The sequence below is a fragment of the Microtus oregoni genome, unplaced genomic scaffold (genome assembly GCF_018167655.1).
Source record: "Microtus oregoni isolate MIOR12 unplaced genomic scaffold, Mior012 000048F_ref0000485, whole genome shotgun sequence".
NCBI classification, from domain to species: Eukaryota; Metazoa; Chordata; class Mammalia; order Rodentia; family Cricetidae; genus Microtus; species Microtus oregoni.
Window position 1 is genome coordinate 15609218 of NW_024543222.1, and position 18366 is coordinate 15627583.

General features: G+C 52.9%; 2 protein-coding genes across 4 annotated transcripts in view; both read right to left on the reverse strand.

Annotated features, from left to right (window-relative positions):
• Positions 1 to 4437: 4437 nt before the first annotated feature.
• On the reverse strand, positions 4438 to 6498 carry Sppl2c (signal peptide peptidase like 2C). The gene has a single exon (XM_041635572.1). It carries the CDS (start codon positions 6496 to 6498, stop codon positions 4438 to 4440), a length of 2061 nt encoding a protein of 686 aa, XP_041491506.1.
• A 9431-nt stretch (positions 6499 to 15929) lies between these two features.
• The window catches only part of Crhr1 (corticotropin releasing hormone receptor 1), a 43414-nt gene continuing 40977 nt past the window's right edge, over positions 15930 to 18366 (reverse strand). For all 3 annotated transcript variants that reach the window (XM_041636092.1, XM_041636093.1, XM_041636094.1), the window contains 4 exons: positions 18005 to 18090; positions 17667 to 17802; positions 17456 to 17497; positions 15930 to 17005 (listed from right to left, as the gene is read on the reverse strand). In XM_041636092.1, coding sequence (XP_041492026.1) covers positions 16865 to 17005; positions 17456 to 17497; positions 17667 to 17802; positions 18005 to 18090 — 405 coding nt within the window. In that variant the 3' untranslated portion in view covers positions 15930 to 16864. The remainder of the gene's footprint in view (positions 17006 to 17455; positions 17498 to 17666; positions 17803 to 18004; positions 18091 to 18366) is intronic.

Below are 18366 nucleotides of genomic sequence, written 5' to 3' on the forward strand. Positions count from 1 at the left end.
GTTCGAGACCAGCCTGGTCTACAAGAGCTAGTTCCAGGACAGGCTCCAAAACCACAGAGAAACCCTGACTCGAAAAACCAAAAAAAAAAAAAAAAAAAAAAAAAAAGGATCAAGTTGAAGGCCTATGGAGCACTGATTGGGATTAAATGAGGTATCAGGGAGAAGTAGATGCAGCCTCGGCATGGAAGTGGGCCACCTGGAACCTTGGTTGATATCTTGAGGCTCTTGCCTTGGCTCTTCCTTAAGTCCCACAGGCTGGACGATACAGGAAGCAGAGGACTAGCGGGGCCGGAAACCCACATCTAAAGAAGTGGGAGCAGACCGCAGCTATGGTCATCACCCAGGCCTGCCCCCAAGCCTAGCAAGAGTCTGAGTAAAGGCCACTGTTGGAGGCCACGCAAAGCACAAGGGGCTGAGCCCCAGTGCCACTCTTGGCTAGCCATTAGCTTGTTCTCCATGTACCAGGGACTGGTGTCTCCTACCTGCTCAGATAGATATCCTCAGAGCCTCCAACTGCATGAACTAGGAAAGGCCCAGTAGGGGAGGACTGGCTCTGAGGAGAGCAGGTTAGACTGTGTGTGTGTGTGTGTGTGTGTGTGTGTGTGTGTGTGTGGTAAGGTTTATACTAAGGAATGTGAGCTTGCTACAGGTGTGTGTGTGTGTGTGTGTGTGTAGTAAGGTGTATACTAAGGAATGTGAGCTTGCTACAGGTGTGTGTGTGTGTGTAGTAAGGTGTATACTAAGGAATGCGAGCTTGCTACAGGTGTGTGTGTGTAGTAAGGTGTATACTAAGGAATGCGAGCTTGCTACAGGTGTGTGTGTGTGTAGTAAGGTGTATACTAAGGAATGTGAGCTTGCTACGTGTGTGTGTGTGTGTGTGTGTGCGTGCATGTCTGTTGAAGCAATATAGTGTAGCACTCATGTGTGCTTGCGCACACATGCAGTTTCCTGTGTCCTTGTCTTTCCAACACCCAGGTGGAGTCTGCCAGCTCTGGGCTGCTCTGGAAGAATATGGCTTGGTCCAGCTACTTAGTTCAATCCCTAGGAAGCTGACTTGCAAAGTTGGGGGGGCCAGGCACATAGAAGGAGGTCTCTGGGTAGAAACAGTGCCATCCAAGAGTGGCAGCTGCAGCACTGAGATTTCTGGCTGTGCCAAGCACAGGGTTCTGTTCATTCCCAGATGGCCTAACACTGGACACAAATGCCAGGCCAGGTGATGCTACTTTGTCCTTTTAGTGGGTAAAGATACTTTATGTCCCCATAGTACCAGCTAACAAGGGGGAGTATTCATTTACATCGTAATTGGTTCGACGACTACTTTCTTGAGCACCTATGATGTATCAGGTCGAATACATGATGAACAGATAAAATTAACCTTTGCTTTCATGTCAGAATATTCTAGAGTATAGGGCGTGGATAAATCTTACTGACTCAATTCCTCCTGTCTAAGGATTGACCAGTAAAGTCTAGCAGAGTCTGAACCTCTGTGGGGGGAATGGACTTGTGGGTCCAGGGCCCTGGCAGGGGCATAAATCTATGAGAAGATGGTGGGACATATATGCTGCCCTGGGTTCTGTACCTTGAACTTTTGTCTGTCTTCTCACCCTGCATAGTGGGACCAGGGCCCAATTTTCAAGACTCAGCTTGAGGCAGAGGTGGGACCCTTCAAACCCATAGAAACCTGGTCCCACTGAAGTACAGATCAGAACACTGGGCTCAGGAACTCTTACTTTTCAAATGTGTCCCCAGCTGAGTACCTGATAGGAAGCTGAGTTTCTGTGTCTCTGTTTAAACATTCCAGGCTGTGACAGTGACAGCCACAGTGACTTGGAGTCATTGCCTAGACCTGCTTGCAGTAGGCAGAGTTGCTGTGGTAGTTCTTTGACAGAAAAACAGAAAAGAAAGGAAACAAAAACAGGCCCCGGGCCTCTCCTGCCCCTTCCCAGCCCCTCTGGGCCCAGCAGCTCAGCAGGTGCAGGCAGGGACTTAGATGAGTTGCACACCCAGGCTGTGCTTCCTTTGCCTGAGCTTGGGACCCCAGGAATGGGGCTCAGAGGAGTCCTAGGAGGAGAGGCCTGGGTTTGGGGAGACACCTGCGGGTGAGGGCAGGGAGCAGAGTGCGGAGAAAGAGTCAGTCCATAGTGAGTTCTGGAGCTTAGGTTGTTCACACAAAAACTTCCCCAAGGCATCCTGGGGAGAGAGGGGCATAGAGGGTTGCCCCCGGGGGAGCTGGGTTTTCACAGGGAGGAATGATTTCCCACCGAGGAGCTGAGATTTGGCTGCACTGGGGTGCCTGGGACACTGGTGACCACTGCATGCTGGGTTAACTCCAGTGTGGGCCTGTTCTCCAAATCCCTATGGGTACGTCTCTGTTCCAATAGCACATACTAAGCAGATCTGTGAATGGCTTCTGCCCACCCGGACTCTGGTAAACAAGCAAGGTTAGTTGCCCTGACCAGACCCTCCTCACGGTTCTGCTCCTTGAAGGCCTGTGTCAGCCTCATGGCTCTTGCACCTGTGGTGGCTGGCATCTTCAGAACTTCCTGCGGCACATGACCCAGAGAGGAAGCCTCCTGCCTGCCTCTCACTCAGGGCTGAGGGGGCTGAGGCCTGGACTCTTTCCAGCCCTTCCTTTCAGGCCTGGCAGGGGTACAGCCTGCCCCATGGGTCCAGTGACGCAGGCCAGCCGTGGGGAGGCTGCCTGGGCTGGGAATGAGCCAGGACCTATGGTGGCCTCTCTGTCCAGGCCAGATGGCCACTGGCTGCAGTGGGAGGGTCTGCCAATACCTCAGGTCAGTGTCAGGGCTCAGGCATTTCACCCTATCCTGTCCACTGTGTCTCAAGCCACTGTTTGCTGTGATGTGCTTCTTCCCTGAAAGTGGGGTGGGCTCTGAGATGCCTGTGGGCTCTGACCGAACTCCAAGAAAAAGGCCTAGACAATGGGGTCTTTCTTTATGGAGACATGCTGTCCTCCACAGTTCAAATGAGATCGGTGCCTAATTCCCTTCCTTCCTTCCTTCCTCCCTCCCTCCCTCCCTCCTATCATCCTCCCTTCTTTCCTTCCTTCATCCAGCAAACAGAAGCCAAATACCTATAACACTCCAATCTCTGCCCTTGGCTCAGAAATACACCTATGAACAAGGAGGACAAAGCCCTCGCCCGCACAAAGCTGAGCTCTACTATAAAGGACAAGAAAACCAGAGTAACGGGTACACGGATATGAACAAGGCCTGAGCACTTCATGAAGGAAGGGCGAAAGCCTGTAGCTCGTCCTCCCTCCGGGTGCTGGTCACCAGACAGACACCTTTTCAGACCTATTGATAATCCCACAGAGAGTGTACTGCTCATCCCGTACTATAGATAAGCAAGTTGATCACAGAGTGGGTCAGTCTCCACTAAGTGACAGACTCTAAGTCAGTGTGGGGCTGAGGTCTCCAGCTCTATGACTCTGACTTTGCAGCACTGTCTCTTGGGACATTACCACCGCCCCCATCCCCCAACAGGGCCTCTTTCAGAAGACCCTCCCTCACTCTATGGCCTAGTTGCTCCAATCAAACAGCTTTTAGACATACCACATGGTCTAAAACCGAGTGGAGTCCTAAGGAGGTCATTCTGTCCATGCCCCTGCTTCAGAGGATACAGTACTACAAGCCACATTATATGCAGATGGCACCTCTGAGTCCTACAGAACCCTCTCCTTATGCAGTCAGCGGGAGCTGGCCATGTGTGCTCCTGGCTTTAGGTTGTTGCCTGCCCTATACTCTCTACTTCTGCTCTTCCAGATGACAGGGTACTTCCCCCCTGTGCCTGCTACCTCAGGAGATGTGCGGCAGGGGCATGTTCAAAGTCTCAGGGATGGGGCTGAGTGCTGATGTCTGGGCCTTGAACTGAGGGAATCAGCAAACCCATGTGAGCTAAGGTTGGAAGGAAGCCTCACGATTTTCTGGGGTTGGGGTGTTTCTGTGACAGGAAAGGCATCCAGGAGAGGGAACAGCATATGCAAATAGGGAGGAAGAGGATGTGAAGGGAGCAAGAAGACATATGGGGTGCTGATGTTGGAGATGGAAGAAGGTGGATGGGTGGCTGTGTGCCAGAGTAAGGGGTCGGGGGTTTTGGCTTGAGGAGCCGGACAGGCAGGGAAAGGGCAAGTTGCTACCCAGGGAACTCTGGAGGGACAAATCTTGAGTGGACCTGTGAGTCACATGACTTCCCTGAGCCTCAGTTTCCCCTTTGCTCAATTTGTGGGCACAAGCCCACAGGGACCTTCCCAGCGTTGCATAGCTTATCCTATGCCACTATTGTCTTACAGTCTTAACAAGCAAAGAGACCCCAGAGGAAGATAGGAGTTTCTCTAATGCCCGATCTCTTATCCTGTCTAGCTTTGTCGTGCAGTGTTCTGGAAGCCCTTTGAGAGGTCCAGGTCCCAGGGAGCTCTGTTCATAGGGGAGCTTGCGTTGACATGCTCTTCTTCACCTTCAAGCCCTTTCTCTTGTGCAGCCCCACCCAGGGCAGACTGGCATCATGGGCCTGAGCCTGGGTGTGGATGTGACCCAACTCTGAGGGGGGTGGCATTGGTGGGATCAGTGGTATCAACATGGCCAGAGGCATCAGCTCCTCCAGGGCCATGGGGGAGCCAGGGGGCAGCTCATCAGAATCCAAGTTGGCATCGCTCCAGCCCTCGGAGCTCTCACTGTGGCCCTCTGGACTTGTGGCTTCGTCCTCCGATAGGATGACCATCTCTGACATGTCATCCTCAGGGTTGCTGTCTTGGTCAGCGGCCTCCTCGAACCTGTTGGCTCTGTGGGAATCTGCCATGCCCTCCAGCTTGAGCTTGGAGCCTCCCCCAGAAGCAATGCAGGGCTCTGCCACAGGCCCAGCAGGTATCTTAGCTCTGCCCTGGCCAGTCCAGAAAAGGGTAAGCTCTTGGCGGCAGGCAGCCACAGCAAGGCTGGTGAGCAGGGTGCTGGACACTAAGTACAGCAGTGCAGGCTGGCCCATCTCCATGAGGACCATGGCAACGAAGGTGACCAGCAGGCCTATGGCATAGGCCACCGTACAGGCAATATAGTAGACCTGGCGAGAGTGGATTTTCACATCAAAGCGATGACAGTAGGCCACCAGGAAGCCAGGGACAACAATGTCACCAAAGCCAAGGATGGAGAAAGGCTGGTCACACAACGTCAAGGCTGAGAATCTTAGCCGGGGCACTTTGAGCACCATGGGGAGCCTCTCATGGCTTGAAGAATCTGCCGGGCCTGACGCGACTTCCACCATGATGCTCTCCCCGGTCTTGGTGAAGAGAGGCGTGACAAAGACGAAGAAGACGTCGAAGGCCAGCAGGGCCAGCAGGAACGAGGTGCAGTTCTTGAGTGTGGGCAGCCGCACCCGCCTCAGGACGAAAAGGCAGTAGGCAACACCCAAGGTGTCCTGCAGGAGCCACGCCCAACGGTCCTCATTGCGGTAGACAACCCAGAGAAGAGTCACCATGGCACACAGGCCTGCCAGCAGTAGTAATGGCAACTTCAGATAAGTCCGGTGGCCAGGCAGTGCCCGCTGGTTTTGCCATAGGGGCAGGTGGCGGACTATGGGTGCCAGGCAGCTGTAGAGGCCCGTACTGGCACCCAGACCAAAGATTCCGATCATGACGTAGACAAAGCAGTCGTAGAAGAAGTAGAGCAGAATCATGATGGAACAGGACATGGTGACCACAGCGCCTGTCATGGCTGGTGTGAAATCCACAGGCACATCGTCGTCCTCTTCCTCTTCCCAGGTCCTCTGGAACCTCTGGGCTCTTACTACTCGTGGCTGATTGTGACCACCAAGGCCCCCTCCTCCTCGGGCCCGGCGCCTCTGCAGCCGGTCTGCCTCCATCAGGCCAGCCCAGTAGCCACCTGCCGCAACAGTGCCCACAGCCAGTATGAAGATAACTGCCATGTTATAGTCAATGATGGGCTCTAGAGGAGCATACATGGCCACACGGACGTTGGTGTCACCGTAAGTGTGACTGAGGATGTCCAGCATGTCGGTGTAGCGGAGCACAGCCACTGGGGTGGTGAGAGCAGGCCGGGGTTTGCTGGGATCCTGGGGCTTTGAGATGGGGTCTGAACACTGTTGATCGCCGGCCCGGCTCACAATGAGCAGCCCGTGGGCACCTTGGCTCTGAGCCAGCCATCCCTTGGCATAGAAGCTGCAGTTGCCACGCATCACCATGGTAGCAGTCTGGTGAAAGGGTTGCTGCCTGGGGGAGATGTCCTGGGCCTGGTGGAAGGAGTCCTCATCTGGACACCATGGTGTCTTGGTGCCGTCGTACAGAGGCAGGAATGGGGCGTGGTGCAGGTCCCGGGGCAGGGTGACGTAGTCGGAGCTATACAGGACACAGTAGTCCTTGCTCCAGTTCTTTGACACGACGCGGACCACACCGTATTCTCCCCGGGTCTCAGGGCTGAGGAGGAGGAGGAGGAGCGAGCCCACGGGGAGGAGGGAACCCAGGCACGCCATCCTCCTCAGCCATCTACTGTGTCCGCCCAAGGGGACAGCTGCCCACAGCTCTATTCCCCTCCCAGGGGGGAGGGTGTGGCTCTTTGTCACAGAGTAGCTTGGCCACTTGTCTTGGAAACCAGAGCCACACCTAACTTGTCATAAAGTGAGGAAGGGCACTGCTAAGGGACACGGGCCCCTCTTAGGATTATGCTCCCAAGCCTGGAGCCAGTAGGGAGGTCTTTCATCTGAGATCTTATCTTTGCCCAGACCCCAGTAGGACTAAACCAGGCAAGATGGTAAGTGTGGGATTGGGGGTCCAGAGATCCCAGGCAAGATTCTAGAAACAGTGTTTCAACTTTCCTCCTGGATAGCCTAGGCAGTTCAGGTCACCTCTCCTCTTTGGCCTGGTTTCTGTGTGTGTGTGTGTGTGTGTGTGTGTGTGTGTGTGTGTGTGTGTGTGTGCGCGCGCGCGCGCGCGCACGCGCACATGTGCTCAAGTGCGTGTGTTGGCTAGTTTTTTTTTTGTCAGCTTGACTCAAGCTAGAGTTATCTGGGAAGACGAACCTACATTGAGAAAAGACCTCCAACAGGTCGTCTTGTAGGTAAGTGTGTGTGGGGGGGGCATTTTCTTTTGTTTTCTTCTTATTTTGTTTTGAGACAGGGTCTCACTATGTAGCTCTGGCTGTCCTGGAACTTACTATACAGACCAAGCTGACCTCAAACTCACAGAGATCTGCCTGCCATTGCTGGATTTTTCTTGATTAATGACTAATGCAGGAGAGCCCAGACCACTGTGGGTGACGCTACCCTTAGGGTGGTGGTTCTGAGTGATATAAGAAAGCACACTGTGGGGAACAAGCCAGCAAGCAGCGCCCCTCCATGGCCTCTGCTTCAGCTTCTGTCTTTGAGTTCCTGCCTGGGTTTGCCTTGGTGATGGACTGTAATCTGTAAGCCAAAGAAACCCTTTCTCCCCTAAGTTGTTCTCGGTCGTGGTGTTTTATCACAGCAATAGAAAGTAAACCAAGACGGTGTGCATATTACATGTGGACATGTGTGTGAAGGCAGGGGCCATCTGCTCTGCTTTGTGTGCTAAGATTCTTGAATAGAAAGCAATGCTCAGGAAATGTGTGTGGGATGGGCAAGTGAGTGACTGGATTCACAGTCACAGGATTGATATTCAGGGCAATTAGGGAACTTTCCCAAGGTCCTGCTTGAGTTTAAGAACCAGGCTCACGTCAGGTTGCTAAGTGGCAGAGCCTCTGGTTGACCCCTTGTCACTACCACAGCATCCGTTGTCACTGCACACAGCATCCATTGTCACTGCACACAGCATCCATTGTCACTGCACACAGCATCCATTGTCACTGCACACAGCATCCATTGTCACTGCACGTAGCACCCGTTATCACTGCATGTAAGCATCCGTTATCACTGCACATAGCATCTGTTATCAATGCACGTAGCATCCGTTATCACTGCATGTAAGCATCCATTATCAATGCACGTAGCTGTAGCATCCGTGATCAATGCACGTAGCATCCGTGATCACTGCATGTAGCATCTGTTATTACTGCATGTAGCATCTGTTATCACTGCATGTAAGCATCCATTATCAATGCACGTAGCATCCGTGATCAATGCATGTAGCATCTGTTATCACTGCATGTAGCATCCGTTATCACTGCATGTAGCATCCATTATCACTGCACATAGCATCTGTTATCACTGCATGTAACATCTGTTATCAATGCACGTAGCATTTGTTATCACTGCATGTAGCATCCTTTATCACTGCATGTAGCATCTGTTATCAATGCTTGTAACATCTGTTATCACAGCACATAGCACCTGTTATTCTTGTTTCTGCCTTTCTTGTCTGCAGGTTTAGAGAGTGGAGACGTTATGCGAGACACACGGCGGTGCGGGGATAGGAAGGAGACACGAACACGCGGCGGTCCCATGTGGGTGCACTTTAATGGGGGAGGGGTAACAACAAGCAAGGTATGGGTGTGCAGAGACGAAAGGAGAGAGGGGAAGAGAGGGGGGGGGCTCGTGGCGACCCCCGCTTTTAATGGAGAATGCAAGGGCATCTGGGAGAAATGTTCTGTGCACGCATTATCCGTAGTCCAAGGGGGTGTTGGGAGCTGTAGTTTCCAGAAGGAACAACATCTGTCACCACTGTGTATAGCATTCACTCATGGACTGTGGAGGTGGTGATGCTGGGGACTGGGTGGGAGGTGGATTCATTGATAAAATCAATTGAAATGGGAAATCCTTAAAAAAAATCTGTGCCTTAGAACTAGGGAGATGGCTGAGTGAATAAGATTGCTTGCTCTACAAGTCTGAGGGCCTGAGTTTAGATCCTAGCACCCACATGCAGAGCCAGGCATGGCTGTATGAGCCTATAACTGCAGCATTAGAGGGAAGGGATAGGCTAGGACTCCCTAGGCAGATGCAGGTCCAAGGACAGATTCTTTCTGAAGAGAACTAGCTAGGGTGCCATATAGGGAGGTGCCTGATTTGTCCTGCTCTGATCTTCACGTGTGTCCCCGTGGCCACACATCTCCACCATCACTAAGGTGGTGGTTTGGATGAGAATTCCCTCTCTTAGGCTCATATATTTGAATATTTGGTCCCCAGTTGATGGAACTGTTTGGGAAGGATTGGGAGGTGTGAACTTGTTGGAAGAGGTGTGTTCCTGGGGGCAGGATTTGAGATGTCAAAAGACTAGTGCCCACTGCCCAGTGGGCATGGGCCAGGATATGAGCTCTCAGCTGTTCCTTCTCTCTGCCATCAGGGAATCTCTCTGAAACCACAGACCAAATCAAATCCTTCCTTTTACAAATACCTTCGGTCGTGGTGATAGAAAAGTAAGACAGCTACATACATGCAACACACACACACACACACACACACAGTGGGGGGGCGTGTTTCCTACTTATTTTGTTCATTGCATTAATTGCTTGGACTTCCCTAAATAATGATATGAACCACATGGCTAAAAACAACAGAAATGGGGCCAGTGAGTTGGCTCAGCAGGTGAGAGAGCTTGCTGCCAGGCCTGACTGCCTGAATTCAATCCAGGATCCACATAGCAGAAGGAAAAGAACCAGCGCTTGAGAGCTGTCCTCTGACCTTGGAACACGGACACCCACCCGCTTGGTAACTAAGTGAAGTGTAATCTTAAAAAGAAACCACTAGAAATGGAGCCAGGTGTGGTGGTGCGCACCCAGTTGTGGCACCAGGGAGGCGGCGGCAGGAAGATGGTGAGTTTAAGGCCAGTTTGGGCTACAAAGCCAGACCTCACTTCAATAATACCCTCACCCACCTCCCCATGTCTCTCTCCTGCCCCCCCCCCCCCCGCACGTGTGTGCACATGCGTGCTACCACCACAGCCAGAAATACATTCCCTCCCAATTCTGGAAGGTGTAAGTGGGCGATAGATGGAAGCCTTATGTCCCTCACTTAATCTGTGCACTGAAGCCCAGCCCACAAGGGACCAGAGGACAGGAGCCTTCTCATCAGGTTCTAAGACTTATTAAAGAGACTCAGGAGAGATAATCTCTTTGGCCTTGCAAAGATGCAATGAGAGAAGGGGCCCTTTCCATCTCCAGGACCTGAATCAGTGAGTACCTTAGTCTTGGATGCTGTGGAACCATGTGAGACGTCAATGCCTGTTGCGTTAGCATCTTCCCTGTTGTACTTACTGTGCAGCCGGAGCAGTAGAGAGTCTGGTAGCATTTTTGCCTACCTCTTCCTCGGTGGTGACCAGTCAGCCTTGGGGCCACACTGGCTGAATCACTCCACTCTACTGCAGCTGTTGTCATGTGGCCCTCTCCCTGCCTATGTCCGTGCCGCCACGACTTACAGCCCACTCTTTCCTAATTTGATTATCCTGTGAAGGCCTAGTTTGCTCCACACCAGTGGGAGGGAATGAAAGGTGTTTTCCAGAACCCAGCTTGGATCCTCTGAAGTGGAGGCCATTTTTAAAGAGCACTGTAAAGTGGCCAGCAGGTCGCATTTAGATTCTGACTTTTTCTTGTCCCGAATTATTTACATTTGTCTCGCTGACACCAAATTTGACAGCTTGGTTTTCGGTGACTCATTTATAACTGCCTTTCAAAGCATCCAACTGAATTATCACCAAAAGCGTTTCCCTGTGTTTGTGCACTTCTGATTTGTCCATTAACATAACATTTAATTACATTACAAACAGTAATTACAATGACAAATGAGCTGTCAGAAACACATTTTGGAGCTAGCACAACAGACTGGCGACTTGCCACCAGCTGGGGAAGTGTGCAGAGCCCAGAGAGGGCTGGTCCCTTCTGAGGGACCTTTATTTCAGAGAGGTGCAAATGCATTGCTAAGGGGAACGCGGCCTAGGGAGGAGGCTCAGCAAGTACAACTGTTGTCAGAGCATGTAACGATGTCACTTCCTTTCTGTTTGTTTGTTTGTTTTTGATTTTTCGAGACAGAATTTCATTGTTTAGCCTTGACTGTCTTGGAATTTGCTCTATAGAATAGGTTGGCCTCAAACTCACAGATATCCACCTGCTTCTGCCTCCTGAGTGCTGGGATTAAAAGCGTGCCCCGCCACCACCCAGAGGCAATGTCACTTTTGAGTGCATCCCTCTACAGCAGTGGTCCTCAACCTTCCTAAATGCTGCAACCCTTTAATACAGTTCCTCATGTTGTGGTGACCCCAACCATAAACTTACTTTCATGCTACTTCACAACTGTAATTTTGCTATTGTTACAAATTGTAGTGGAAATATCTGTGTTTTCTGATCCTTTTAGGAAACCCCTGTGAAAGGGTTATTTGACCCCCAAAGGGTCACAACCCACAGGTTGAGAACCACTGCTCTTGATCCAAGCACACAGATGTTGACCAGACAGACAGGCAGCCTTCACCAAAGGTTATGATCCTTACTAAGGTCCTGCTCCCCACTGGGAGTCTAGAAACCAAGGCCAATGCATTCTCATTTGATAGAGTGCCTGCCTAGCATGCACGAAGCCCTGGGTTCAAACCCCAGCACTGCAAGTACCCAAGTGCGGTGCTGCATGCCTGTAATCCCAGCACTCAGGAGGTGGAGGCATGAGGATCAGAAGCTTAAAGTTGTCCTTGACTTCATACCACGCTCGAGGGCGGCTGGGCTACATGCGATCTTGTCTCAACACCAACAGGCCAACTAACCAGCTTGGCCACAGGTGACATTGACAAGCTAGAGCCTTCTGCACAGCTGCTGAGGATGTAGAGTGGCATGGCCACATGGGAAACAGGCTGGCAGATTCCTCTTCAGTTATAGCGAGACTCGTAGGAGTTGGCATCCTTCTGGAGATCCACCCACAGGACTGAGATCAGACTCACTGTGGCCAGGGCTGGAGGAGGAGAGATGGGGTTTCCACTCGGGATGATGAAACTTTCTGGAAATAGTGTCGTGGGTGTGTTTTTATTTACATACAATAATTAAACACACTTGTAGGCTAAGATATCAACACCTCAGAATTGTAGACTTTCACGTTGGGATGTGAGTTTTTTATGTGCATGTGTATTTTACCATAATAAAAACAAAAACCAAGAAGCCAGGACTTCAGTTTGCTACAGTAGCACTGGCCTCAGAGTGGGCTTAATGCTGGTCATCAGGACTCTGTTGGCCAGTGGGTGCCCCAGTGAGATTGAGAATATGAGGACACACCATAATGCTAATTCCACCATCCTCCATGCCTGGTCTTCAGGCGAGGGGTGCCCTGGGTTCCCAGAATTCTCTGAACCGTTCACTCCATGTGACTTTTGTCTGGTTCACTGGGGGTTTGTGGAGACCTCTTCATTTTTCGATGCCCCAGGACCACCAGTCCACGAGTCCTGGAACTGTCCTCTTGAGTATGTGGCCAGAGCAGCTGGGACTCTTGGGCCTTCTGCTACTCTCCAGGTTGTATTTCTGCAGAGATCTCTCTGTGACCTCCAGTTACGCCCTTCCGGGTGTGTTCTTAGATGGGCAGTGTTGCCTGACCCCATTGCTACCCTCTGCTAGGATCTGGGATCTCAGGGGCTCCCCACGTAGTTAGAGACAAAGTGTCTGCCTTCCATTGGGACCTAGGTACTAGGTGGCAGCTGGAATATTTATCTTTATCTAAATCAAGGTAGTGAAGACTGCGGATGGGGGCAGTGGGTCTTAGCCTACATCAGGGACTCTAGAAGGTGGGGAAGGGACTGGGTACCCTAGACTCTTTCTTGTCCTGGCTCATGGCCCACACTTTTCCAGCTGGAGCAGATCTGGACCTATACACTTCGTATTCTCCCAATCACCCTAGAAATGAAGGCTGAGGAAGGGACACCCCCTTGTCCATCCTAGCTTGTTATTTGGGATATTCTTCAGCTTCCCTGCTCCTGCCCGGTGCCTTGGTCCAGGGGTAATGAGGCTGGGCATTGGGGGTCTGTCTAGGACCCCACAGAGGGACAGGAAGACGGCTCGAGGTCTGGAACCCATCTCATGACTGTTTCCTGAATGTGGAGAGCTTTGCAAAATTCACCTGGTCCAGGTCTTTCTTCACCCTGAGCTACAGAAATCTACAGGGTTGGTGTGTTAGCAGCGGACTGGGAGGCCATGCTCGAATGTAGAGGCAGGACAGGCTGGGACACTGGGAGGTTGTGGGCTCTTTCTGCTAGTTCATCTCCGAGTACTACTTGTTAGCTGACTGGGAGGCTGAAGAATGTCCCCCAAAGGGAGGAGATAAGGGGTCTCCTTGCAATGGGCTCTTGGGGGTGCATGGTAGAACACTGGAACATCTGGGGCTGCCTGGGTTCTCATCTGGCCAAGCCATTGCTGACCACTCTCAGGAAGGCCTCTTATCCTCTTTGGGCTCCACTCTCTCATCTGTCAAACGAGAGGACAGCATCTGCTCCCTAGGGTTGACTGAAGAGCAGCGTGACCCCTGACTGCGGCCTGGTGTCCACTGACAGTAAGGACTGGGAGCACGGTTGCTGCAGAGGCTCCCTCCCCCTGCTGGGCCCGGTGTTGTCGAACAGGTGAGTTTGAAATCATGGGTAGACCTGGAGGAGATGAGGCCAGTGGAGTCCTCTGCAGGGGCTATGGGGATCCCATATGGGGAACACAAGGCTGACAGTGACTTCTAGTGACATGGGCTGTACAGTATGAAATGAAGCCTCATTTGAAGGAGGGGGATGAGTGGAGTAGAGAAGGGAAGAGACCCTGAGCACACAGCCTCAATTCCTCCTCCCCAGCTGGCCTGGCAGTTGGACATTGATTGGGTGAGCTACTGAAGATGCCAATTTTACAACACAGTTGCGATCAGTCTGAAACCCTAAGCTGGTCCCACTGTCCCTTGCTCCAGGGCTACTCTGTGGGCCGTGGCCTTCCCAACCAAGGCTGGAGGACTCTGGGAAGGGAAGACCCCCAGATGTGCAGCTAGGTCTTCCATCCTCAACCTTGGCTCCCTCTGTTGCAAAACGGGCTGATTCCCCGCTGAGTTAACATTAGACAGCATGTTAGACTAGCTGTAGGCTATAAAGCAACCTACAGGGGCCCCAGTTAAGGTGTGTATGACTATCTGGATTCTCAACCCCTGTCCCTCCCTCTTCAGGAGGTGGTTTACCCTGATCTGGCTGATCCTACCTCAGCCATAAGGCAAATGTCTCCCCAGCACAGAGGCTTGGTGGGGAACCAGAATCCCATGGTGGGGGCTGTAATGCCCTCAGGAAGAGGGGGGCTCCTCCCACTGCTGTTCTGTGTTCACCAAGAGAACCTCAGGAGAAGTGAGATCGTGTGCAAGGAGGTAGTTCTCAGGAGACTGTGTTCCCTAGGTGTGACATGGAACAGCATTCTTTTGAACATGAAGGACAGGCCCGCTATGGGGCTGAAGAGGGCCCGTGACTCCAGATGGCAACTGTCAGGTCCTTCCACGTAGTGATGTGTGTCAACTCACAGCCAGAGGAAAGCTTTCCCCACCCAAACCTTGGAGAAGAACGGCCCCCGATGTCCAGTGAGGTGCCTGCCCAGACATTGCCTGAAGCCAGGACCACACACTCTCCTGAAGCGACTCCTGCTTCGTGTTCCTACTTTCCTCAAGCGGCCTCTGGATGGGAGGCCCCACCCTTCATCTCAACCTATCCCAGCTCACTCAGGCACATCCTGCTTCTCTGAGACCTCAGCCTTCGGTTTCTTTAGGACACACCCCATGCTGCCACACTGTGCGACACCTTGCTCTCTCTTCTGCTCGGGTTGAAAGACAAAAGAGTGGAGAAGCATCTCAGTGTGACTGTTTGTCACTATAGCCACTGTAGGTCCCTGTAGCATCTGGGAGGGCTGTCCCTCACTCTCCCTAGGCCACCCCAAACTCCTAAGTTGATGTACAAGTTCATTGCTGTCCGGGTGTTCTCTATGCCTCCCATGCCCACCCCTACCTAAGGGCACACTTCTGCTTGGGTGATAGGCAGGGAAGGGCACCCCATGTGCCCTTCAAGAACCCACCTCTTCCTCCTCCATCAGCCCCTTCGGCTCAGCAGGAACTACGGTGCTCTCCAATGACAGCCATTTCAGTCTGCTCTTGGCATCTCATGCCACGTACCCATGTATGCAATTGTGTGCGTGTGTGTGTGCACGCATAGGGGACCTTCCTCCCTGGCCAGAGACTCAGGGGCATGTCCTAGAGGCACTAAGACCCTCATGAGAATTCCACCAGTCTCCTCTCTGCCTACAAGGCACCTCCTGGCTTCCAGAGGCCTGCAGTGTGCTGCACCGGACAACTCTGTGGCCACATGGATGTGGCCAGTGCAGGGCAACGGATGTCCCTTGGGAGCAGCTCAAATCAATGAACCATGGGTAGCAGGAGTAGGTGGATATCTCTCCCTCAGTTCCCATGCCTTGTTCTCCAGGCTCCCCAGTAAGCCAAAGTTCCAGCCGCCTGCCATGGCGCGTGTATGCTGTCTGACCTTTCCCTTTCTTTCCCTGCCTGACCTTGCCCACCTCTGGTCCTGCCTTGAGATTGCCCTGGCAACCACATGCCCATATCTGCTTCTGAGGAGTCTTCAGCCCTGTAGGCTGCTCCGCTCCCTAGCTGCTGCCTGATTCTCTTCCATCGATCCGAGGCCCACTTCTGCCGCTCATTGCTACAGTTGTCTGGCTGTCCCAGCCACGGTAAGTGTCCACGGCCCTTCTCTCCAGGTACCACCACCTCCTTACCAGGAGCTGTTTCTTACTAAGCATCCTTGATCACACCTGTATCTTCACGTCGGAAGTTGGCACCCTGCCACCAGCCCCCAGGGCTCATCCTGGATGGCATGAGTGTAACCAGGCTTCCGGTCATGCAGTAGTCCCTGATGTCTACTTCTCAGAGGGCCCCCTCGGCTTACTCCCAGCCCCAGCAGAGTGCAAGCCTTCACAAAGGGAGTTGAAAAGATAAATATTATTTATATCGCCCCCCCCCCCCCCACCTCAGTTCTGCTGTAGCTCCTCAGCCCTCTGACACAGTTAGGGCTGGGCCATTCCATACCCAGGAGTAAGGGGTCTGTCAGTTAGCTGTCCCGGGAGCCACCTGTCCCAGTCCAGGGAACTTGAGCAGAGGGCCCTTCTTGCGTTACTCAGTCCGTGAGCACATTGCAGAAGCCAGCCAATGAAGCCAGTGGCCTAGGCACCCAGGGGCCACTACTTCCTCAGAGGCTGGGCCACTCTGATTCCCCGTCATGAACAACTCAGTCCCCTTCCCAACCACCATCTTGTCACAAATCAGAAGCCATCCAGAGGCAGGAGGTGGGAGTTCGGGGCAAGGAGACCGTTGCTGCGGAGAGTAAGTGACAGAAAGCTGGGTGCAAGGCAGCAAGGCAGGGGCTTCCCGTGGCAGTGCCACCGTGCTGATGACATTCTGGCGGCTCAGGACTGGCTCCCATGGCTGTGGAATGCTGTCTGAAGTCACCAGACTTCTAATGCTGTCTCCAGCTCTCCTGACTGGACCGTGTGGCATTGGTTCTCAGTAGCGAGCAAAGACTCAGAGGCATCACAGTCACAGAAGAGAGTTTCCCTTGATGCCCCGGCGGTAGCAAGCGGCCTCCCTACAGCTGCTGAAGACTGCCTATCTTCAGTGAACTGCTCTGGGGGAAGACAGCTCTCACAGTGTCCATGAAACTGCTTCAGGATTTCCAGCCCCCAGTCTCCATTTCCACTCTCCAAGAAGAAGGGGCAGCAGGCAGCCAGATGCTGTGGGCCCAGCCCAGTGCTGTGAGCTATCGCCTATGACTGGGCCGGCTCTCAGCTCTGCAGCCCAGGGGTAGGAACGGGAAGGCCAATCGCCTCTGCAGACAGGCTTGCCTGCGAGCTTGCATCATTGTCCCAGCCTCAGGTCCTGGGGGCTGCTCTGGGTCTGTAGCTCACACTGCTGAGGACTGCTTGATGCTGTGGAAGCTGACTCTGGTGGGGGAGGTGGGGATGGACATGGCACGGGCCACGCGGGCTCTGATGGAGTGCTTGTCCTGCCACCGATGCCACCTCTTCCGGATAGCAGAGCGGACCTGTGGGCACATCAGAGCTCGGGCTCAGGACATGCCCCTCCCTTAGCCCAGCTAGCAGCTGCTCAGGTGTAGTGATAGACTCTACAGTAGGGGGTCACATGCATATAATTACTGCTATTGGTTTGCTATTTGTTGAGCCGGTTTCCTCAAGTGAGGAAGAGGACACCCTTTTCTAGTCTAATAAAGGTGCCATCTGGCTTTTGCCATACAGAACCCCTACCTTGCTCCACTCCTAAGACAGAGACCCTAGCTTCTAGCCACCACCCATGCCGTGCCTAAAGTAGGAGGGGGATCTGTCCTCACAGATGCAGATCAACAGGGACTTCTTAAGGTTCCCTGCAGCAACCCATGGGGTCCCGGGAAGAGGGAGGGAAGTGAACCCAGGGCAGAAGAAATATGAGGGGACAGTTCCCAGTCTTGGTAGTCTCAGTCCTGGCTGTAGGTCCTTACCTCACTGTTCAGAAAACAGTAGAACACAGACACGAAGAAGCCCTAAAGGGAAGAGGGGAGTCAGAGGTAAATGGGGTCCCTACCAGCCCAGGTTGCTCCAGTCCCCCACCCCTAATCTTCCGGGCCTCTGCCAGAAGAATCCTCACCCATGCAGGCACAAATATGGTCCTCCTGGAGCCGGAGTGGCAGGGCTCAGGGAGGACGGTGGTACCTGAAAGGACTCCAGAAAAGAGTTGAAGTAGATGAAGACAATCCTAGAGACCTCGTCCTCTCCAGGGTTGACAAAGAATAGCATGTAGGTGATTCCCAGCAGGGGCAGCAGCACCAGAGTGGCCTTCACAGCCTTCCTAGGGTGGAACAGAGGCCAGAGTCACAGGCTACCCAGAAGGGGTGGGGCTGTTAGCTGTGGGGAGAGTGATGGGTTTGGGAGATGGTCTCAGGGATGTCTAGCAAGGTGGAGCTACTGTTTTTGGGTTGACTGACTGGCTTGGAAGTGATCAGGTTCAGAGGAGGCTGGGCCCTCCGAAGCATCCCTAGGGAGCCAAGTACCTGTACTGAATAGTCTCAGACGTGGTGGATGCCCGGAGTTTGGTCATGAGGATGCGGACAATGTTGAAGAGAAAGATAAAGTTGATCTGCAATTGGAGCACAGCAACAGGAGTGAGGATGGGTGGTAGGGGCGGTGATGGGCAGCAGGGATAGGGACATGTGGCAGGGATATATGCAGAAAATGGAGGTGGGTGTGGTGGACAGGACAGGCCCTCAGCCCTCTCAGCTCAGTTCTTGGTGTTCCTGATGCAGTCTCTCACCCCCCTTCTCTCTCCCTCTCTTCCCTCCTCCTCTCACTAACACTTAAGCAAATTGCTGGCCCAGGCTCCCTCTCTGGGGCCACCTAGGTAGAGGGTCCTCTC